Below are 23,227 nucleotides of genomic sequence, written 5' to 3' on the forward strand. Positions count from 1 at the left end.
TTCCATATTGCGACAACGTCACTTCATGAAATGAAACACTAAATTTTCACTGGTTTTACATAGTTACAGTCTGCATTGTATTACAAATACAATGTACCATAAAAATGTGGTTTAAGTTACAAAATATCATCATCTGTACAAGTTGGCTGCTACAACTACTCCCGTCACCCCCTGCTGTTACTTCTTGAGCTGATGCGCTATCCATTCTAGACCCTGGTACAACCTGGGGAGGGAGAGAGAAAGACGTAAGATCAACAATCACAGTAAAAAAACTGTAACACTCCCATTATACAACAGCTACATGGAACACCAAATGTAGAGATGGTATGACCACATGACTGTTATAATATCCAGATGAATTTTAAAGCCACAGCCATCTTACACTTGAAAGGCAGTTTTTGACCACCACTGGACATATGTTCCCCTAATGTCTAGGGCTGGTTTTGTCATGGCCCAGTGCAGGTCAGGTGCAGGTACCGGTAGAAATACACATGCACAACTGCAGTTTCACTTGCGCTAAATTGCATACACAGCAGGTGAAATTTTGACCCATGTAATGGGATTTTTTATAAGAAATCTGAAATGAAGTACAATTTCAGAAATGGGTTGACTAACCAAATTCCTTATCTCGATCTTTCACAACTGAAATGCGTGTCCCTTTTCCAAGTAAATCACAGTTGTAAATATTCATAGTAAATCTCCTTTGGGATTTAATATCTAGTTCACAACTCCTGAAGGAGTCAGTGACCCAAAAACATCAATGACCTTTTCTTCTTACAGTAATAAATTCCCACAGAAGGCAAGTGCTATGGTATACAGGTAATATTTTATTCCACAAAAAATTAATTATTGAAATGGAAAATTGACCACGAAATAGTTTGTGCTGTCCGGTCAAGACGTTCTAAAATAGTGTTATTTTCAATTTTTGGGGAAGATTCATGAAGATTGTCTCCAAAAAAATACCCCTACTCTGGTTGAACGACAGTGTAGGGGTCTAAATCACAGCATAGGGGGTCTATATCACAGCGTAGTGGGTCTATATCACAGCGTAGGAGGTCCAAATCACAGCGTAGGGGGTCCAAATCACAGCGTAGGGGGTCCCTATACTCAAATAGCCTAGTGAGAACTATGACTATTTGTCTAAGAATCCAGTACTCACCCCTCCCCTGTTAATGCACAGCAGGCCTGTATGTGCCAGCCGTGGCCCTTTATCGACGTGAGGTTGAGTTGTTGGGAGATCTCGGCTGGAGACATGGAACCCTTCAAGTCCTGCTTGTTGGCAAAAATCAAGATGGCCGCCTGTCTTAAGTCCTACAAACAGAGAACATGGTGGGGTCAAGGTCGTATCAGTCATTCCTGTCATACTTTGCTCGAGCAGGATTTGGTTTTAAATCCTGTGGTATTTAGCAAAACATGCCTGCCATAGCTGAGGTGGAGTCCGTGTTTTGCAGGTAAAATACAAAAACCTGAGCAAATAGAGGCTCTCAAGTAGGTATTGCTCACCGTAGCATATTATACATAAAAAACTTTGACTAAAAAAATCACAGGATGCATACATCATGCTTATATTTGTGAAGTCTATGAACATTTGTACATGTAGCAGGGCTGGAAATAGCCCATGTATATGCAGGTTAAGTACTGCAGGTAAAATTGGAGCTGGTGCAGGTAAATTTTCAATATTTCCTGCACAAGTGCAGCTATACAAAATGAGTACATGTACTAGTATTTTAAGCCCAGTGTAAAATACCCTTAAGGCAAGGAAAGGCCTCATTTTCTTTCATTCAAGCAACAAATCTCCAGTTCGTGATAATACCTGACTGCTATAGTGCCAGGGTATGTTTAAATACATCAACAATTTGCCACACATGCACTTAGATGTCCCTACAAGTTTTTCAAATACATATTTGATAAGCCCTACATTCCAGCAATATCACACCACTTTGGTTGAACAATAACCCTCACTGCCAAGGTCAAGCTAACCACAAAGTTCACCTCCGGGTACCACATTGTCACCCGTGTCATTTCAAGCACGAGTTGCTAGGATACCAGCACTCAAACACACTGGTATCCTTGTTGGCCTTTCCGCCACAGACTTGAATTTATAGGTGCGTGTTATACTTGAAATTTAGACTAAAATAGCAACAGGAGTATTGGAGTGGGCTGTTAAAAGCACACACGCCAAGTGTCGTTAAGGGCTCTCAAGAATGGAGCAAAGTCCGTGTTGGATCAATGGGGATTTAACTATGGGGAAAAGATCAATTGTGGTGTGTTTGGTGCACTGAACAACGCTAAACAACTGGAGTTTTAATTTGTAGATTTTCAGTAACATTTAGCAGACTTCAAGGGATGACTTTCTTGATACTGTCTTCTATACTACAATTTAGTACAAAACTCTTGGCAGAATCTTCAAGCGTTTCAAGATCAGGTTGATAGATTGCCTTTGGAAAATATTATTCTTATGACACAATCTAAAACACTTTCACCTGGTCAACATTTCAGCTAACTTGTCAGATGCCTTTATTAAGGTATAATCAATTCTATTTCACACAAGGCTTGGCTGAGTATGCTATGTATAACTATAACCTAACTAACTTAAACCATGCTTACCTCGTGGGCTAACATCTTGTGCAGTTCTTCTTTTGAGATGGGTAATCTTTCTCTGTCTGTGCTGTCGATGACTAGAATCAAAAACTGCATGGGACAGAAAAGAAAATATATATTATTAGATACATAAATAATCTATAAAAGTCTATTCTAGATGGTAAGTAAATTTTCCTACCCTCCCCATCAATATTATAATATCTCTACCTGTTTCTTCTTACTAATATTACGTTGATTACTTCATGCATACTAGTACTAGTACATATGTATCCTAGCTTTCCCCCTTTCAACTCTTGAAACAGAACTTCAACCATCCTTATGGGTGTCACAAGAGATTTGAATTAAGTTCAAACGCTTCAGAATTAAAAAAGGTGATTAGACTTTGTATCATCTCCACATACTTGCAGGCAACAATCACGGCACTAAACATTTACATAAAACATAACCTTCGAACCTTCTATCTGCATCAAAGTGAACCTTAACCACAAGTCTTGCATAATTTCTATTTTTGAACAGACGGTAGTACAGAATACACAGTTGTGGGGTCGTGTGGCATAATGGCAGAGCTCAGAACCAAGAGGTCCCAGGTTCAGATCCTGCCAAGTCACCAACCTTGTGCCCTTGAGAAAGGCACTAGCCTCCGTAGCAGACTTATAGAACTGGGGGTTTGGTGGTCTTCAGCTGCTTTCTGGTTAGCCCAGTTCTACACACGGCTGTAATTCAACCAGGCCATCTATGTTGTCTATATGCAATAAGAAAATAGCAAACAAAAACTCCCAAAAACCTGAAGACCCCCAAAACCCCCAGTTTTTGGCGTGCTATGGAGGCTAACTTTACACGACTTTCCTCACTTTGCACAGGTGTTAATGACTATGCCAGAATGATCATTATCATGAATCATGATCGTGGGCATTAAAAGAAAACAGACAAAAACAAAAACAGACCAGACCACTGCCCTACCTGTGCATTAGTATAATATGTGTTCCATGATGCTCTGAGTGATTCCTGGCCCCCGATGTCCCACATGACGAAGTGGATGTTTTTCCAGATGATTTCCTCCACATTACTGCCGATGGTTGGAGACGTGTGGACCACTTCATTCATTAGACTTGGGGATAGAAACAAGGAGACATGATGTTTTCTCTTTTGCTATACGAGCTAGACATCAGAAATGCTTGTACAGCTCTAAATTAATTTTACCTGCATATACAGGTGGTATTTTGAATCAGCCTATATATAGCTAGCTATGTAACCTATTAGTACGTAAATAAATATTGTATGATCAGCAACTACTAGTATGTAATCTCTCTCCCAATTATGTAACACAGTACTCAGTAGTCCAAGTTTAGCTATTTTTAGTTTAAATATCAAATATGTAAACAAGTAATCAAAACTGTACAGTAGGCTATAAGGCATGTATGGTATTTACATGTTTTGAAAATGGTTGTATTTTTCTAATTCAATAACTATAGAGGTGAAAAACTGTAGATTTAACAAGTGAAAAACTGAGAAAAGGCAGAAAACTGAACATCAAACATGAACAATACTTACAATTGATACAATATCGTTGTCTTGCCTGCATTGTCTAGACCTGTTATTATTACTTTGTGTTCTGCAAAAAAGATAAAGAACAGATATTCATATTTTCATATCTGCAACACATCCAACTTAAACCATTGTGACAAAGCCACAAATACAATAGATTGTCTAGCTTCAGATACATTGCTACTAGTTTTGACAGATGATCGTTAATCAAGTACTATAAACATGTACATGTATTTCAAAAGGTCAGAAACACACTGGAGAGAAACTGCACGCAAGTATAACAGGCTATAAATTTTGAGGGGGTAACACCCTTGTATTATCCTGGGTGCCACCCTCAGTAGTATTCGCCCATGGTCTGGTCTTGGTCTTGGGGGTTAAGGTAGCCAACATCAACTTGCTGATGATTCTGCAACACTGAAATTGAATGGTACCTAGCGACATTAGGGAGCGGGCGAATACTACGGAGGATGGCACCCAGGCTACCCTTGTAATAGTTGTATGTCACTTATATCAACGAAAACACCTTTATAATCCAGTATTATAACACCCTAGTATAAATCTCTCTTTAATATAAAAAAAATACTGTATCAGTATCATGTGAAGATTGCCAAGGACACATATGTTACAACCCTTCCTCACAGATTAGCCTGTAAGAGTGTAACACAGTGACTGTCTGACACCCTGGTCTGACACTGAGCCAATATTCTTACACATCAGTTGACTTGTACAGAGTCTGAGATGATTGCCTTCCCTTTGGGAGATCATTACTGGGTAGATGCTACCAGGATGACACTTAAGGAATATCTGATGTTTAAGTGCACATTAAACAATGTATATGCAAGACACACGCTTTTCAATGTTGTGGTTTTCTAATGTAACTTAGGAACATAAAGAGTGATAGAAATCAAGGCAAAGATTCCAAAATATTTCAGTTACACAGCAGGGGATATTTGTAACTTGTTGCCAAGCACACATCAACACTTAAAACTTACCAAGTAATCCTAACAACTTACATGTACAATTACTACAAAGAAAGAAATCTGGAGCCCTAAGTAAAATAATTGGTCTTCTTGAATACTTTTTACTTGTCAGTGTTCGAAATACCCGTCTGCAGTCTGCAATTTGCAGATAGATTTTCAAGATTGCAGAAGAAAAAATCTTACAATCTGCAATTTTGCAGAAGGAAAAAATAGGCTTCGGATTCAATAGTTTTCAATTAGCAAAGCAGTGGCGCTGTGAATAGATCGAAAACCTGCGCCGCACGAACCTGCCGGCGTTTTCCAGCAGACTGTAATGGTCCCATATAAGGGAATTTGGGGTCAAAGTTGAACGATTTCGACAAGGCGACGAAAGGCGACGATAACCAAATATGGGCACTCGCCATTTTCCGATGTTAGATTTCGTCTCCCGGGAGGACCCGACAACTGCCTCGGCAATTTTCGGCAGTTTTCGCTGAGCATTTCCCAGCAGGCAACACGGCAAAGGAAACATGGCTCCTCCGAAAAACCACACTCGCCTCGGCGTTAATTTGCCGAAATTTCGATGTTTTTCCTTGGTATTTTGCACGATTCAAGCAAAGAAAACAAGTTGATCCCATGAACAAAAGAGAAATACAGCACTGGGAACCTAATGGTCCGTTTTGTTGGGCGGTAATTTCTCATTTCGAGTGAAAATTTACGTGCATCACAGTTGTGACCATATGGTGTAAAATCAGTGATTTTCGGCTCGATCCGAACCAAGCACGGCCCGTAGACTTGTCCTTTATGATTTCTAGATGACTATCGGTACCAAAATACGGGAAAATATTGTTGCAAAATGAGAGAGACGGAGACTAAGGTAAACTTCTTTTATTTGAAGGCTGGATTTTCATTTTCCTGGCAGGCTTCTTTGTATGTAGTGATCATCAGTTATTCAGTAACAACAAATATGGATTTTTGTTCCGGTCAAAAAAACCGGTCCACCGACGTTTCGGTTTTTGTGGACCGGACCGATAAAATTTTACGGTCCGAACATATTTAAAAGAGTGATATTTTGAAGAATTTCAGTAATGCTACAGATTTACAAAGCTATACCATTATATATATATGATGTAAAAATAGGCATTATTGGTTTCAGAAGGTTGTGATATGGGGGCTTGTGTATTTGCAGAAAGTATTTCCAAATTGCAGGACGAAATTTTGACTCTTCTGCAATATTGCAGAGCACTGATAAAAAGTATTTCGACCACTGCTTGTAATTACCAACAGACAACATGGCCTTAGGGAGGTCAGCATAGACTACTACTACTAGTACTTATGGGCCTTTAGTTCTTCTTAACATGTAATTTATTGTAACATTTGTGTGATTTCATCTTTCAATATTTGCAGCATAAGATCTTACTTTTAAAAATCTTTGAATGCCAAGGTCATTCCTAAACAGTAATTTACTAAAGAGTCTATGTTTCCATACAACTTGACTGTATCCGGTATTAACGTATCAACCAGTGTTGAAAAATGTCTATCACACTTGCACTCTTTTGTTTATTAAAGCCTATAAATGAATGAAACTGCAAGGCAGCACATTCTTATGTTATTTGCTACTGTGTGAGTGAAAGGTAAGCTAAAAATTGACGTGCCGTTTTTTTTTCTTAACCGGTACTTGCGTCAGTTTACTTTAAACAGGTGATGCCATGACGTCAGAGCTCCCTATGACACACATGGCCGGTGAGTGGGAGGGGGGTTTCCGTTGAGCAGACCCTTTTCACGTTTTCTTTTATCTTTGTAAATCACGTTTTCTACATTTTTCAGTGAATATAGTCGTCAATTTAAAGGTATTCTTTAAGATTTACAATATAGAATAGCTCCCAAACCCGGATTTGTTGTGGTTGATACGTGGCAAACATAGGAAATAGGTTAAACCAATACGTGAGTTGCAAGGTGTTAAAATAAACGTACAAAATACATTTTGTAGTTCAAGATATAAGCAAGCCAATAATTTATTTGAGTACATTGGGAATAATTTGGTAATCATTCATAAAAAGAAAATCATTGTTATACCAATAAGAGGTGAGGATAGTTTTTGGCGAGAGGGTGTCAAAACTAAATTGTCAAACGAAACAAGACCAAATATGGAACCGAAAACACGCCAGATGTGATGATATTGTTTATATAACAGACCTTCTCTGGTCTATTGTCGGAAAACAATATACTAGTACTTTGTTATGATAATAAGCTGAGGGGGACATTCACTGGGTAATTTCTGCAGTGAAGGTGTCAAAACCGGCATTTAAAATTTTAACAGATAAAAGAATTTTTAAAGAATGGAAGAAAAAAATGATTGACACATACTAGTAACCTTAGCATTTTACAAAAGAATAGGGAATGTTGAACAAAACATCAAGCAAAAAAACGTGACACTACACCAAAACAGTACGTAATATTTAAACTAAGTTAGATTTAGAGATGAACTTCAAACACATCAAAATCTAGGTCAACATACGTCTCACACACACACACATAATTCCTTACCTTCGTTATTGAAAAGACTCCATAATTTTGAAAAGAGAAACCCCATCGCCTGATAGGTGTGTCGGCTGACGGGGGAAATGTCCAGGTAAACAAGCCACAAGGGAAAGGGGGAAAGTCCCCAGGGGAAAAAGCAACTGTCACCGTTGAAAAATTCTCAACACAACGGTCCAGCTGGGCCTTCGTACTACTTTACTCCTCGCTTCACACCGAATTTTGAGATTCTGACGACTTCCACTTGTAGATCGGACTGGCTACGTAGCTTCCGGAGTTATTTCCGACGGGTTTTCCCGGTGAAAGTTCGTAGAAACGCCCAAAGGTACAGAAATGAGTAACCGGAACAAAAAAAAGTGACACACTCGGCTATTGCCACATTAAATTTACCAGCGCATGCGCTCTGTGCGTTCGGTGTGGGTCTCGCTGATTCTCGCGAGGTTGGAGTATACCAAGTCTGCAAAGGGGAACACGTTTACTTTTTAAAGAATGGAAGTCCTATTTTTTTAGATTACAGATTTATGAGACTATTAAAATAAATACATCTCCAATGAACCTTCCATGGAAAAATCGTTAAAAACAAGTGAAAACAGAAAGGTTCAACGCAATGTCCAATTGGCCAGGCAAACTGTTCTCTCCAGCAGAACAACTGCCCTGGCATGTTACCTCTCTATTTGGCGGATTTCTACTCTTTCCAGCCGCCTCCCGAAGCCTGGTAGAGGCTATAGAACGGACACTAAAAATGCAAAGAGACGTAGACAGACAAAACAATGAATCCATAAAAGAAAATACTCAAAGAACTTTATTGATCTACTAAAATCACAAATTATACAAATAATTCAACCTACGACTACTCTTTCTAAATAGGTCTGTCAAGCAAAAATCAAATGAATATTAGAATACTAGTACACGTATCATACAAACATGATAGTTCCGGTAATTCACGGTAGTAATAAATGGAGGTTGTGGTCTAAACTATAAGCTTATCAGCAGTTAAGTCAGACTGGGAACAAATCTTGGTGGTTGCCAAACCTAAAGAAGATCAGAGGAATAGCTGTATAACTTGTTTGACTTATAATGATGTTATGATTCGAGGTGATATTTCTCTGACATCCATTTTGCTATCATATCGTGATGACTTGTTTGACACACTACTGAGTCATATGAACAGTGAGGATAATGACCCATGATATTGTCAGATTGCTATCCTAGTGTCCGAAATAATAATTAAATAGAAATACGGTATTAAATGTAAAATGAACCATTGGTCACGAGAATCCTACTGTGCATCCTCACAGTTGCAGAATGTAAGATTCAATTACACTTATTTCAGTACAGTTGATAATGACATTTCGGCCATTTCAACTGTTTTCTAAAGTTTATCATGCAACAAATTTTAACCGTCGATCGTCATGATGGCAAAAGTAAAAGTTCGTAATCTTTGAATCCTCTTCATATCCGGCAATCCAATAGTCTTTGCCATTTTCTGTGAATTTGCCTTCCCATTCAATAACTCCGCTAACTTCAGGTTGCGACCTCCCCATACTCTTTGATTCGTCGTATGCCCTCAGACAGTATTCTGCAAGACGTTCGTCTGGCCAGACTGCCGGATCGTAGACAGTTTTCACGACTGGCTCAAACTTGAAAAGAAGTCCAAGTCTTTTACACTTTATGGCTCTCAAATGTTTGGTACATTGGTCACACAGCTTCTTGTCAGTCGCGAGTCGATTGATGCAGTCACAGAATGTGCATTGGGACCTTTCAAATGTCTTCATATCATTTGGTACAGTTTGTTGTCCTTGAGCTTCCCTTTGCCCCCTTTGCCTGCTCTGCCTCCTTTGCCTCTTTTGGATCGTTTTTGGATTGTTGGTTGGTGGGTCAACGTCGAGGCGACATGTCAGAAGGACCCTGTACACCCCGTCGGGAAGGTCGTCTGTCACAACTGCGGCGACGATCAACCCCTTGGACTGAGCTTCCAACAGGTAGCGGAGGTCGTGACAGCCAGTCACATCGTTCGTCTTCGTAATAAACGTGCGATTGTGCTCGAAAGCGCGAGGAAAGTGAAAATACTGTTTCATTTCGTCCATTTTCGTGTTGGCGGCCATGACGAACAGAAGAACTCAGTTGGCGCTGTCAATACTTCCTCCTCGGGAAGATTCATTATGTAACTCATCCCTACCTACTGACTATTGTAAAAGTATTAATTGGTGTGTGCTAGATTGACCTTGGCCTCTTGTGTATATAATGAACAGTCCCTGCACACCTGTTTGACGTAATCGATCACCGGGCAACATCGTGTGAGTGGCACCAATGGCGTACAATGAACCAGTCATGTGACGTGAAAGTCAGCGCGTAACCTACCTGTTCTCTGTTTCCTAAACAAAAGGTGTTTGGCGGACATGTTTCTCTGGCGTAAGTAACTTTCTGCTGGGCGGAGAAAACTGTGGATACGACATGATGGAATCCGATTCCTGGGAGGACAAACTAACATGTACATGGAAAGGCGAAGGGCAGTTGGACATCATGGGGTTTCCCGAGGATATGCCCATGTGTCTGAAGTGCTATTTAAGCTCAATTAAGGCAGGAAAATGGCCACGGGCTTTGTACTTGATCCAGGAAGGAGAAGGGCACTGCTTCCTCAGTGGAACTGGGATCTCATTTCCAAGAGACTATGAGTCGTCCAGCAGTGACGAAGACGGCCCAGGCAGAGGACCACTACCGGAAGACGAGGTCGAATTCTTTTCGGGACGTTTCCCCAAGAACAGACTAAAAAGACTTTTGTTTCTGCGCACAGTAAAGAAGTGTTTGTCAAAACGTAGGGAAACACACGGCCCGGGCCCCGTCGATGGCGAACAGCAGTTTCTACATTACTTAGAAGAAGAAGAGGAAAAAGAAAAAAGATCAGAGCTAGATACAGAATTGACTGAACCCGGAAGTACAAGTATGTTGACAAACGTTTTCCACCCTTTTGACAAATTTACATTCATTTTTACAAATTGCTTTGAAATAAGGTGCCATAAAGTACTGGGCTAATGGAGCTGTTGTTTTCTCAGCTTATTCGGCATTTTTTTAAGCAACTCCACCTGTGGTTATATGCACTACCCAAAGCTTCAGTCCATTTTTTTTAATTTTCCCTTTGTCACTCCGTAAATACAAACTCCACGTATGTAAAGATTACCCTTTGACATCTTGTTGTAGGCCCCAAGGAAAGCCTGTCGTCGGAAAGTTCCATGAAAGGGAAAACAGTTGAGGTACCCCAACGCGAACTGGAAGAAACAACGGAGAAGACTGTCCGTGCAGGTATGTTCTTTTATATTATCTTAAAAAATGTATTTGAATATTGAAACGTTAAATGCATGTATAGACTACAGTACAATGGACTACATGTAGTTAAGAACAGATTTTGTTCTTCCATCAAAAGAACAGATTTTGTTCTTACATCGGAGCCTATGAAAAGCTCAGACGTCATTATATATGGCATTGTCTATTAGTACATTTAGTATTACTCCAATCGGAAATTTCAAGTTTGTAATTTTTGTGTTTTAATTACAGAGAAAACACACCACGAAAAGCTACGGAAGCACCACCGTCGGCTTAAGGGCACCATTCGTGCACACCACATCACCGGCTGTCTGAAAGAAAAGGGTGTTTTGACTGACGATGATGTGGATAAAATCTACGACAAGGCCGCCCAAGAAGAACGGACAGAACAGCTGCTGTTTATCCTTGCTAAACGTTCGTCATCTGCCATTGAAGCTTTCATACAGTCCCTGAAGGAGGTCCAAAGACAAGGAACATGCCCGTATGAAGACATCGTACAACTATTGGAGGGAGCTGATCCTAAACAAGGTACGTAAGGAAAACTTATTAACATAAAACTGGAGCAAAACTAGCGGACGTAACACACTGTGGCTTCTTGGTACCCTGGGGAATGTAAGGCAGTGTTCGGCCACCAGTTGTACACACAATTTATTATGTAGGGCGCATAGGGTACACATTTGGGGCGACCGAGTGCTATCGGTGAAGTGTGAGGCATAACCTCGGCGGTTATATTTTACGTTTTACTTTTTTGTTCTAGATGCTGCTGTTGAAGAGCGTATCGACGACAAGAGTAGATTCGTCCCTAAACTAGAAAAAGGTCCAGGTAAGTACAGAAGGCGCGCGCGCACATACACACACACACACACATATATATATTTATGTCCTACCTGGGCCGCGATTACGTTCGATACGGGTGTTCCGGCCCGTGTGATAACTAGCGGTACAGCCCGGGGGTTCTTTACGCGTACGGCCCGGGCCTTCCAAATGTTCCGTGGAACGATATTCGAACGCGTTTCGGCCTAACCGTGTGCACCGATTTCGAAATTCGAATACAAAACTCGGACGTTGGAATTGATGTTGTCGCATTTTTTGGGTTTAGGGACAACAAATTTTCGCTCATTTCGCATTGAAAGGCGCGTTTTCTTGGGTGGGTATGACATAAATAAAATACAACACGGTGTATTCCGCATCACCCTCGGTACCTCGGGCGATACGGAATACACCGTGTTGTATTCTATATATATCTAGAAACACACACACACATATATAGAAACACACACGCACAAATACACACGGACACATACATGCACATACACCACCGTACACACATATACTAAGTACATATTCAGACACACACACACATACATACATATACACCACCGTGCACACACGTACATATTCACAAACACACACAAGCACACACACACATAGACACACACACATACATACACATGCACTCACTCACTCACTCACTCACTCACTCACACACACACACACACACACACACACACACACACACACACACACACACACACACACACACACACACACACACACACACACACACTCACACACACACAGACACACACACACATAGACGTACGTAGTGCTCGCTCAACTACTTAAGATACAATTATTTGTTAATTTGCAACATATCTACGTAAACCTATAGCTAGATGAGGTGCGAGAATTTTTCCTGTAAACAAATAAACAAATTCTAGTCCATTCGTAGAGTAAGCAACATCCATAAGAATATGTTACTAAACGTTCGTTCCATATGTTTTCTGTTCCCTGTAGGCCAAGCATCACATGTTGACATCCAGGACCTCATCACCAACAACTACGATTTACTCAAAGAAAACATAAACGCAATGAAAGTGATTCCCCATATGATTCACAAGCGGGTTTTGGAACGGTCAGACCAGGATAAGATATTCCGACAGTCTATTCTAGACAGTGATTATGCAGAGAGTGAGGCGCTTCTGGATATGCTTTCCAGAAGGAGGTCGTGTCACCCTGCCTTGTTTTTAGACATATTAAGGATTGAACATCCAGATATTGTCGAAAGGCTGTCAACAGAGGTATCCTCCCCAAAAGCCATCATCAGCCGGCAGAAAGATGATGCAGGTAACATTCAGCAAAATTTTGCGAGTTATCATTTTACAGTGCACTGAGATTCATTGATTCTTATATCACACTGGTATATTTGGACAAAATGACTTTGTAAAGAGGTTAGACACTGGCCAGTCTCTTTGTTAAAGATACATGCATATAGTGGTACATGTATTGTATAATGACGTTCGTATCATCCTAGCATGGTTCCACCACTTTTCAGTTCTCTCCAAGGATGTACGACAAATCATGTAAATCATTGATATATCAAATTGTATGTCATTAGACCTTGCAAACACTGATGCCTAGCTTGTCATACCCTTTTTTTTAAATTCACCTTGAAAACAATTTTTTTAGGTCCGTTCTACAGGATGACCCACAAATCCCGTGGAACCGCACTGATTTTCATAGACGCAGATCTTGACACCTCTGCAATGAAGGAAGAATCAGGTTGGTTTATTTCTTATGTCATGTATGAGATGTTAATGTTCGGACCCTGTCCGTCTTTGAATTTTTTTATTATTGAATTGGTTGGCAAAAAATTATGCGACGATTCCTCTAAATGGCAATTCTATGACTAGCGTCGCTTTCAACTGGCCTGTCATCACAATTATTTTACATTATCTTTATCACATGTAAAAGAGAATTCCCAACGCAGAGATGAGTCATTTACTGTAACATAATATCCAATAGATTTTGTTTCTCTTCTTCTGTAGCTCAAGCAAATCACAGTCCATTGATAGAGTAAGTCGACAGTCTTTTACAACTGAAATGCAGAAATCTCTGCCTCGTATTTTATCTTTCAGAGTTACTCGCAGACGCCTTCAAAAGTTTGCATTTTGCGACGAAAATTGTGAGAGATTTCGACTTGTCGAGTGCAATCCAGCCAGGAGGTAGAGTTGATCAGGACTGTCATGTATTTTGTTGCATATCTGATATCCCACACGGAATGATTCATGACATTGTCAGGTATCAAAGTCGTAACGATAAACCAATGCTGATTTTCTGTCATATACCTGCAAGATTAAGACCCAACCCTATGAGTATGTATATGTTTTTCGAAGTAGTAGATCATGACAGCCAAGATTGTTATCTCAGCCTGTCCAGTAGTCCAAACTACATCAGAACACTGGCTAAGACTCTGATAGAGTATGGAAAAAGCGAAGATTTTGTGTCTATGATGTCAAAAGTTTACAGCGCATGTGACAAGTTTTACTGCCATGACGGACTGAGAAAGAGACTGTACTTCCCTCCTTAGTCACGCTAGTATACTGTATTATCTATCCTGTGTCCTGATGATGAGCCAAAACATTATCTTAAGATGTGAATATTGTCGTAATGAATGATTACTATTACAAACATATATATCTAAAGTATGAATGCCAATGTTTATACAAATAATTTTGGCACAAACAATTTTGATAATGCAGGCTACCAAATTCCAATAGTTTGACTTCCCGAGGAGGGTTTATAAAGAGATCTTAACCTCCTCGACTAAACACAAACGAGCAAGTGTATTTGTACTTGTGTATGAACAATATTGAACGTTACTAATTAAGTTAATTAAGGCAATCAAGTCAGGAACAGTAAAAAATTATCATCGTTATTCTACATGTCATCAACACAAGACTATGTTGCATATTGTACTACTAGTATTCAAGAATTACAGTCTCAGTCAAGGGATGGCTTACATGATTAGATGTGAATAAGCTTTTACACTGCCAAATATTGTATTACATTGTAACACAATATTTCATCTGTAAATAGTCAGTGTAAATAGTGTTTGTAGCGTTTTTGTATCCTGCACCAATTTTCACACTGTACATTTTCGGACTGACTTCAGTCACCTAGAACCACCAGTATTTGTCTAGCAACAATTTCACTATAATGAGTAAAATATATTTTATGTTTCTATTGTAAAGATTGCTAACAGACCGTGTTTTAGAAACGTCACTGATTTTGATTTTATATATGTCATTCCAAAGTGTTGTGTTGAGCTGTGCCTGTTACATTAAGAACATATTGTGTATAATATAATCTATATTTATGGATTACAATCCATAATCTATATACTACATGTACATATAATTGTTTGACCAAACCCCATTTACACGGTCAACTGCAATATAAAAGACAAGTTTTTGTTGATTTTAAAAAGGTCAGTTGTATCATTCTTCAAATTGAGTTGCTACCTTGTATTCAATTTCTTTCGTAATAAAAGACACCTACTGTAACCAAATATAATTGTCGCTCAATTACCATAGGCCATGCACTAAGTAGATATATGTTGATAAATTAAAATACAGTATGTTGGATTCCTTGATGGTGGGTTCAATATAGCAATTCGGTATACACTTATTAACTTGGAATTTAGCACAATGAGGTGTTGCCGTCTAGGGCGACGTCAGGTCGCAGTATACATGTGACACACAACGACTAATAACAAATAATCTAATACCTAAATCAGGGACGTACTACAAGTATTGAAACAGCTGCCGATATAACAAGAGTAATTTAAGCCACGGATATGATATGAAAGATTCTCAAAAAAAACATGTCTACCTGGATGTCCAACCTTCAACGACGAAATGAAAGATTATTCAATCCAGATTGAGAATTAATATTTTTCAATCAAAATTATCTTTCCCTTTTCTACCCAACAGTAACATATGTCATATGACAGTGTGAATAACATTTCCGTGCGTCCCAAGCGGGTGCATCTGTACTGTGACGTCATTTGATTGACAGAGAGCTTTGAGCGGGGTTGAATTACATACTGCGACAGAAATAGCAATTACAGTGGACACACGATCTACATGTACAAATCCCTGGAACAAAAAGACCATTTATACATTCACAGGACAATGACCATAGAGTGTGACAATAACAATGGGTACTTTAATAGTATCATACAATAAAGAAAATGTTTGATTGTACTTTTCAGCGTGTTAGATACAGCTGTTGGTGTCTATGACAGCTGAAGGACGTACCACGTGGTAATGTATTTGTTTTCTCCCAAAACGGTCATCCCTTTTTATTTGGTATGAATCGAAGGACATTTGGTTGACAGTCATAACACGGGGACAAATCACTAATTATCCATTGTTTAGAGTCGACCCGTTGGATATGATTTAAATAAAAACTTCCTCAGCAATGTCTCAGACGGTCATGTAAAATAAAAAGTCTCCCAGACTCGAAAGTAAATGCTCAAACAGTTTTTAAGTTGTAGGATTTCAAATAAGCTGCAAGCGTCTATCTATTGCCCCATCCTTAGAAGTTATATGACGTATCATCCCTGTCCATTAAGTGTGTCATAAACCGACTGTCCAACATGGCGACGTCTGCAGACGACAGCGGGAGGAAAGTCGTGCGACACGAGGCACACAGTGCGGAGATGTTGGGCGGTTTCCACAAGATGCGACAGAGCAAGACGCTGTGTGACGTCACGCTGTGGGCTGAGGTCAGTGCTCAAGAATTTCTTTCTTTTTCTTTCCATTGTACCCTCCCAACCTCCCGCCCTCCACCCTCCATCCTACCCTCCCTACCTCCATCCATTCCACAAAGTTAGTGGGCCGCTATGAGAGCTAGATAAAAACAATAATGAATAGACAACACATGAAACCTGTGTTTGAAACATATTATTACTTATTACATATTATTAGCAGAACCGCGTAGGAAAATTGATCTTGAAAGCCCCGTACAGAACACCATCACGGGAAGTCCTCTCTCGTCTGGGATGGAAGTCCGTGAGAAGTCTACATCGTCAACATAAAGCCATGATAGTGTATAGGGCCTTGGACAATTCTTTACCACCATATATGCGAGGGGTGTTCATCCGGTATAGAGACGCAGCCTCCAGATCCACCAGACAGAGCACATTGGACAACCTCATCATACCGAGGCCCCAACTGGAAGTGTACAGGCGGTCACTGAGGTACTCGGGGGCGACTGTGTGGAACTCCTTGCCACCACATGTACGAGCAGCCCAGTCATTGGGAACATTTAGAAGTATGATAAGGAACTTGGACTGATAACGGACTGATGATTTATTATTTATTTTTGTATCATATTTTGATTTGCACTTTGTTTTGATTTTGTATTATATTTTGGTTTGATTTGTAATCCGTGACCCCGCCCTCACCCTCGACCTTGTTGAAAAGCGGTCATTTGTAACCGAACAAGCTTTCGAGTTTAAATAAAGGCTTACTACTACTACTACTACTACTTATTGTATCGAGAATCGTCTACAGCAATTGCTGTTTGTACAGTCTTTACTAAGTAAAGTTTTCATTTTCTTCCGATATCGAACGATATCTGTGCTTCTTGTGTTCAGGAGAAGCCGTTCGCCGTACACAAGACTGTGTTGGCCTCTACTAGCGAGTACTTCTCCGTCATGTTCACATGCGGGATGAGGGAGATAGGTACGTATGCTGTCTTTCCTTTCTTCCTTCCTTTCTTCCTTCCTTCCTTCCTTCCTTCCTTCCTTCCATCGTTTCTACCTTCCTTCCTTGCGTCTTTCCTACCTTCCTTCGTTCCTTCCTCCCTTCTTTCCTTCCTTCCTTAATACCTACCTTCCTTCCATGGTTTCTACCTTCCTTCCTTCTTTGTATCCTTCCTACCTTCCTTCCTCCCTTCTTCCCTTCCTTCCTTCTTTCCTTCCTTCCTACCTACCTTCCTTCCTTCCATGGTTTCTACCTTCCTTCCTTCCTTGTATCCTTCCTTCCTTGTATCCTTCCTACCTTCCTTCCTTCTTTTCTTCGTACCTACCTTTCTTCCTTCCTTCCTCAGACCTTCCTTCCTTCCTCCCTCTCTTCCTTCCATCCATCAATCCTTCCTACTTCTCCGACTTCCTCCCTTCCTTTCATCCATCCATCCATCCATCCATCCTTCCTTCCTTCCTTCCTCCCTTCCTTAAAAAATAACTATTGATATAGTTTCTTTAAAGGCAAATCCCCTTAAGGCCCCTTAACGCAATGTCTTATTTCTTAATTTTTGTCATCTTTCGCATCTTCCATTGTAAAACAATTATAATTTTCTTCATTTTCTGCCATGCCACGCACAGATCAAGATGACATCTACCTACACGGAATCACTCTGGCCGGGTTGTCCACCGTTTTAGATTTTGTCTACACATCCGAACTCCCCGTCTCCATGGAAACCATCCAAGATGTCGTCTGCGCCGCATCCCATCTTCAAATCTCGTCAGCTCTCGCGCTGTGCGAGACTTTTCTGAGAGACGAGATCTCATTGGACAACTGTTTATACGTCATGAACCTGTGTAACACCTTCGGACTGAAGCAGCTGGCAAAGGAGGCGACGGACTTTGTGGCAAAAATGTTTCAAGATTTGGTGCAGAAGAAGAGTGACCAAATCTTGGACCTTACGTGGGAGGAATTTCTGCCGATCCTGCAAAACAACAAATTGAACGCCAGTGAGCTGCAGGTTAGGGTTGTATTCTATTCACCGGATAAGAAAAGCGCCAAGACACTGAACCTATCAAGTCAAAAGACATTCAGAGCGTACACAGATACCACAATCACAACACAGATTTTGCAAACCTAACCGAAAACGACCACAAGTTACCATCTAAATTGATGTTTGTACGTAAACCATTAGTATTTATTCGATCGGTCTGGTCGTCTTAAGAGTCTTATGACAAACCAAAATGCAGTTTGACAGCATCTAATGTACATATTGACACTGAATTTTGTCCACATAACTAGCTAAGATTTTTCAGACTGCAGCGAAATGGGTTGAGTAATTTTATAGGTCTATTTTCGCTATTGTGACGTACAGTTTTACTACATTAAACTACTATTAATATTGAATTTTCTCCCAACCATCCCTACAGATATTCCAGACGGTAGTGCAGTGGGTTGAGTACAAGTGGGAAGTCCGTGTCCTATATTTCTGTCTGTCAAATCTTTGTCGTTGTATTTGTGTAGTGCCTGCAGTTAGCTTTTTTTTCTTATTTCTAATACATGTATTTCTCCCAACCGTCCCGTTAGATATTCCAGACGGTAGTGCAGTGGGTTGAGTACGAGCGTGAAGTCCGTGTGTACGAGGCGAAGTTTCTACTGGAGGCCGTCCGTTTCCCGCTGATGACGTGGGAAGAGCTACATAACGAGGTGCTCACTACGCCCTTCGTACTGAGGGACAAGGAGGCACATAATAGAGTCGCTACAGGTATGGTATATATGCTAACGCCGTATATGTTATAATGCATTTGTCAAGAAATGTTTGAACATTTGAAAGAGAATTAAAAGTATCTTGATTGAAATCTTTGTCGACAAATACTAGTACTTCTCTCACCTAGAGCTTTCGACCAGTCACTCTGGTCTTCCTCAGTATACTGACCCAGTGAGGCTTGTCACGTGACTTCTTTAAAGTCTGACGTCAACACTGAGTCAAAGATATCTGGTAGACGATGTCGGCCTCCGTCGCGGTTGAGTGAAGGCTGATGGGTCCTGATGTATAGATAGCCTCTTTCACCCCTCTCAGGAAGTAGTCTTGTTCAGTGTCCAATGTTCTTAAGTAACACCGTCGGAGTGTCCAGTGAAACAAATTACCAGCGTTGATACTACTTACAGAGAGATTCTTTATTGACACAACAAAAAAAGTACAGAGACTTTTGTATGGTCTTCTACAACTTAACTAAAGATCTAACAAAGCTAAATACATGTGTGGATAACGTCATCTTACGTACAGAGTATACATGTATGTATGATGTAACAATAAAGGTTAACTATTCTCTAACATGTGTTCTCTAAGATCGAAACATTCTTTAATGTATTTTCCTATTTGAACAGGTTTCAGTTACCACAGCACGCCGCTGATGCACCACCTGTGTCAGAGTCCGGACTCGCAGGTCCGGGCGGACACCGAGTCGCTGGTCATCATGGGCGGCTGGATGGACGAGGGAAGGACCGCAGAGGTGCTGTTCCTCAACGACACGCTAGAGGTCCCTGACTGGGCTCGCCTCGCCAACATGCCAGGTTTGATTTTCTAACCTAGTCCCAAGTTCAGTTCAGTTCAGTTCATCCTTATGGTGACGCCATGTACTGCCTCCACAAGTCTCAAGGTTTCTACATACTAAAGTGATAAAGTTGCCACTGACAAAAGCAATTGGAAGATTTCCCCCAAGTCGTGGGTCGTGTGACGTAGCGGCAGAGTGCTCGACTCGAAACCGAGAGGTCCCGGGTTCGAGTCCAGACATAACACCGATCTTGTGCCCTTGGGAAAAGCACTTTACACCACTTTCCTCACTTCGCTTAGGTGAAAACAAGGAGGTTATTGTCCCCTGTGTTGTTGGTGGTAAAAAAGTGTAACATAGATTTTACTAACTAAGAATTCAAAATGACTTTAAGATGGCTATATGTGTTACCTTTTGAACTCAAATGCTTTCATATCTTTAAAATGTTTGCATATTCTTAAACGATCATTTTATATTTTCTTGCTCTTTCCTCCAGTTGCTAGGGCGTGGCACACCGTGGTGATGATGGACAACTTTGTGTACGTGCTGGGCGGGTTCGCTAAAGGCGTGCTGTGCGCCTCCGGGCTCCGCTACGATCCCAGGTTCAACAGCTGGATGAAAATAGCAGACATGTGGGAGAAAAGGTTCGTCAATCGTCATGTGTTTTCCTGCTTCTCAAACTATTGTTGTCTAGCCTGGATGCCATCCTATTTGTATGACGGACTCCCATACTCGCTCCCTAACATGTAGGTCGTGTGGCGTAACGGCAGAGTGCTCGACTCGGAACCAAGAGGTCCCCAGTTCGAGTCATTCCACCGATATTGTGCCCTTGGGAAAGGCACTTTACACGAACTGAAGTGAAAATGAGCTCAAGTATTGTCAAACCCCTGTACAGATACGAGTTTCCAGGCGTGACTTGGGAAGGTAAGATCCTCGCCCTAGGCGGCAGCGGACTGGGAAAGGACACGGCTGAGGTGGAGAGTTACACACCTGATGTACCCTTTGTATTTACCTGATGTACCCCCCTATTTACCACATATAAACCCCTGTACAGATACGAGTTTCCAGGCGTGACCTGGGAAGGTAAGATCCTTGCTCTGGGCATCAACGGGCTGGGGAAAGACAGCTGAAGTGGAGAGTTACACGCCAGATGTAACCCCTACATTTACCTTATTTACCTGTACAGATACGAGTTTCCAGGCGTGACTTGGGAAGGTAAGATCCTGGCTCTGGCAGGCAGCGGACTGGGGAAAGACACCGCTGAGGTGGAGACTTACACACCCGACGAGGACAGGTGGAATCCCGGCACACCTCTCCCCAGGGCGACACACGGACACGCCGCAGTCGTCTTCCACAATAAGATTTACATCTCAGGTGAGGAGAGATGTTGCCAGCCTCCATCAGGCCTTTCTAGGGGATTTTTATGGATAGTAGAATTTGGCAAAAGTATTAGGTCTATAATTGGCCAGGGGCGTGTGCCACAGTAGGGTAAAATTTCCTCTTGGAATCTGCGCGGGAAAATGAACCCTATGGTGGCTACTCATAGCCAGCGTATTTAGTCTGGTAGAGGCTTTTGCGTGCATGGTACAAGCTTGTTCTATCTTTGTATTTTCAGCAAAACTATTTCAGGTTTTACTTACTAGACCAATGCTTACGTACAAATACCGTTTGAAGCACTCATCAGCAGTATTTCTACTTGTTCTTGCGATAAAATGAGTTGTAGACGTATAAATCTCATTCGTTCCGGCAAAATATCCAAGTGAATGCTTTCAGCACCAAGGAGAGGACCAGTACGTGTAGTACCTTGTTCTGCCGCATGGTGTCGTTAGTACCTACTCGTGTGATGATTTCGGCTTTACATTACTTTATCGTCAACGTTTTCATGAGGAAGCAATGTTTTCTTTTATACTTGATACATTCTCACAGGTGGCCGGAGCAGTGAAACACCAAACCTGGCCGCTCTAACGGACCTGTACACGTACGATCCTGATAGCAACACCGTCGTTCACAAGCGTCACATGAAGCACCGCAGGAAGGGTCATGCCATGTGCGCCCTACAGGGGAGACTCTACGTCCTGGGAGGGGGAGAAATAGCACCGGCGGAATGCTACGACCCCTATCAGGACCTGTGGTGGACTATTCCAGGGCTAGAGGGTCTGGGAAGGGTTAGCGCAGCGGTCATGAAAGATTTTATATATTTTTTGCCAGAAGAGTCGGTGCAAGTGGAATATTTTGACATAGACACCGGCGAAAGAACGAGAACCAAGCCCATGCCCATCAAGCGATTCGGAGCGGTGTGCCCTGTGTTCTTGTCCGAACATTTTAAGCTCAAAACGCAACACTACTACGTGTTCTTATGATTTATGTTGTACTTTAGTATATGACAAACATAATTCTCCTGAAATCTTCACAAGTATTTTGTTTTCTTCTTCACTTTCAACTATAGTTTATTAGTACGTAAACATGATGTCTATATATTGTTTGATGCTCCTTGCATGAATGTAATGTAGATGTAGGATTTCAAATTTGTACAGTGTTCAATGTTTGGGGCAGGGTGTAAAACGCATAAAGTAAGTTACTTTTAGTTTATTAGACTCATATTATAATAGCACCAACAGAGGGTTTGGAGTGAAGATTGTAAAGTTTTTAGCGGTTCCGTTAACGCGTTATTGTTAAGATGACCTACAGTTACAATACAGTTACACAGCTAGAGGAACACACGTTACGACTGCCATTATAGAGTAAAGAAAGAGAATCAACCATGTACTTTATGCACACATACAGACTACGTTTCCCATGTAAGTTTGTGTTCATTTCCTTTGTGTATCTAAAGGGACAGATGGCTAAATAGTTATAACAATAGTTTTGTTTCTTGGTAATTGTCGTTTTTCGCGGTCTTATTGTGCAAGTGCGCACGATGAAACAGCTCGTCAACGCAACTTGAAACATATCTGAAACAATGCATTTACCATAAATGTGCCGTCAGCCTCTTTTCAAAAGAGAACTACATTGTATTAAATTGAATTTGGATGTTGTGGGTGCTTGGTTTGACCTACTTTGGTACTACGCTACATGTATTTAGTATTTCCATGGTATTTCAAACATCGTTAGAAAGTTGTAACTGGAGAGCTAGTAGTATCAGAGAACTAGTGATATCAGAGAGCTTTTAATAAGTTTT

At 40.9% G+C, this 23,227-nt stretch overlaps 4 protein-coding genes across 5 annotated transcripts; 2 read left to right on the forward strand and 2 right to left on the reverse strand.

Moving 5' to 3' along the window:
• Nucleotides 1-18: 18 nt before the first annotated feature.
• On the reverse strand, nucleotides 19-8,049 carry LOC109478095 (ADP-ribosylation factor-like protein 5B). Its single transcript, XM_019779579.1, has 6 exons — nucleotides 7,653-8,049; nucleotides 4,153-4,213; nucleotides 3,562-3,709; nucleotides 2,608-2,691; nucleotides 1,160-1,311; nucleotides 19-223 (listed from the first exon to the last, which is right to left on the reverse strand). The coding sequence occupies exons 1-6, from the start codon at nucleotides 7,696-7,698 to the stop codon at nucleotides 178-180; spliced, it is 537 nt and encodes a 178-aa protein (XP_019635138.1). The 5' UTR covers nucleotides 7,699-8,049; the 3' UTR covers nucleotides 19-177.
• Nucleotides 8,030-9,783, reverse strand: LOC109478007. Its single transcript, XM_019779458.1, has 2 exons — nucleotides 9,142-9,783; nucleotides 8,030-8,100 (listed from the first exon to the last, which is right to left on the reverse strand). The coding sequence occupies exons 1-2, from the start codon at nucleotides 9,746-9,748 to the stop codon at nucleotides 8,030-8,032; spliced, it is 678 nt and encodes a 225-aa protein (XP_019635017.1). The 5' UTR covers nucleotides 9,749-9,783.
• Nucleotides 9,784-10,018: 235 nt separating this feature from the next.
• LOC109478152 lies at nucleotides 10,019-15,267 on the forward strand. Of its 2 annotated transcripts, XM_019779639.1 has the most exons (7): nucleotides 10,019-10,584; nucleotides 10,842-10,943; nucleotides 11,196-11,492; nucleotides 11,722-11,787; nucleotides 12,762-13,091; nucleotides 13,434-13,526; nucleotides 13,883-15,267. In XM_019779639.1, the coding sequence occupies exons 1-7, from the start codon at nucleotides 10,098-10,100 to the stop codon at nucleotides 14,332-14,334; spliced, it is 1,827 nt and encodes a 608-aa protein (XP_019635198.1). In that variant the 5' UTR covers nucleotides 10,019-10,097; the 3' UTR covers nucleotides 14,335-15,267. The 2 variants fall into 2 exon arrangements, with proteins under 2 accessions (XP_019635198.1, XP_019635200.1); XM_019779641.1 differs by lacking the exon at nucleotides 12,762-13,091.
• Nucleotides 15,268-16,407: 1,140 nt separating this feature from the next.
• On the forward strand, nucleotides 16,408-22,596 carry LOC109478008 (kelch-like protein 13). The gene is made up of 8 exons (XM_019779459.1): nucleotides 16,408-16,542; nucleotides 17,410-17,497; nucleotides 18,139-18,518; nucleotides 19,085-19,262; nucleotides 19,886-20,071; nucleotides 20,546-20,697; nucleotides 21,243-21,423; nucleotides 21,976-22,596. The coding sequence occupies exons 1-8, from the start codon at nucleotides 16,408-16,410 to the stop codon at nucleotides 22,407-22,409; spliced, it is 1,734 nt and encodes a 577-aa protein (XP_019635018.1). The 3' UTR covers nucleotides 22,410-22,596.
• The last annotated feature ends 631 nt before the right edge of the window (nucleotides 22,597-23,227 follow it).

The sequence above is a fragment of the Branchiostoma belcheri genome, unplaced genomic scaffold, assembly GCF_001625305.1.
Source record: "Branchiostoma belcheri isolate BF01 breed outbred unplaced genomic scaffold, Haploidv18h27 scaffold42, whole genome shotgun sequence".
NCBI lineage: Eukaryota > Metazoa > Chordata > Leptocardii > Amphioxiformes > Branchiostomatidae > Branchiostoma > Branchiostoma belcheri.

What these genes read in the sequence shown, in the direction of transcription:
- LOC109478095 (XM_019779579.1), bottom strand. Translation starts at nt 7,698, where the DNA reads ATGGGGTTTCTCTTTTCAAAATTATGGAGTCTTTTCAATAACGAAG. An exon ending in GAGTCTTTTCAATAACGAAG is followed by an intron (nt 4,214 to 7,652) that starts GTAAGGAATTAT and finishes TCTTTTTTGCAG; the next exon opens with AACACAAAGTAATAATAACA. An exon ending in ACAACGATATTGTATCAATT is followed by an intron (nt 3,710 to 4,152) that starts GTAAGTATTGTT and finishes TCTATCCCCAAG; the next exon opens with TCTAATGAATGAAGTGGTCC.
- LOC109478007 (XM_019779458.1), bottom strand. Translation starts at nt 9,748, where the DNA reads ATGGCCGCCAACACGAAAATGGACGAAATGAAACAGTATTTTCACTTT. An exon ending in CGGAGTTATTGAATGGGAAG is followed by an intron (nt 8,101 to 9,141) that starts GCAAATTCACAG and finishes TCCCCTTTGCAG; the next exon opens with ACTTGGTATACTCCAACCTC.
- LOC109478152 (XM_019779639.1), top strand. Translation starts at nt 10,098, where the DNA reads ATGATGGAATCCGATTCCTGGGAGGACAAACTAACATGTACATGGAAA. An exon ending in CCGGCAGAAAGATGATGCAG is followed by an intron (nt 13,092 to 13,433) that starts GTAACATTCAGC and finishes CAATTTTTTTAG; the next exon opens with GTCCGTTCTACAGGATGACC. An exon ending in TGCAATGAAGGAAGAATCAG is followed by an intron (nt 13,527 to 13,882) that starts GTTGGTTTATTT and finishes TTTATCTTTCAG; the next exon opens with AGTTACTCGCAGACGCCTTC.
- LOC109478008 (XM_019779459.1), top strand. Translation starts at nt 16,408, where the DNA reads ATGGCGACGTCTGCAGACGACAGCGGGAGGAAAGTCGTGCGACACGAG. An exon ending in ATGCGGGATGAGGGAGATAG is followed by an intron (nt 17,498 to 18,138) that starts GTACGTATGCTG and finishes TGCCACGCACAG; the next exon opens with ATCAAGATGACATCTACCTA. An exon ending in ACATAATAGAGTCGCTACAG is followed by an intron (nt 19,263 to 19,885) that starts GTATGGTATATA and finishes CTATTTGAACAG; the next exon opens with GTTTCAGTTACCACAGCACG.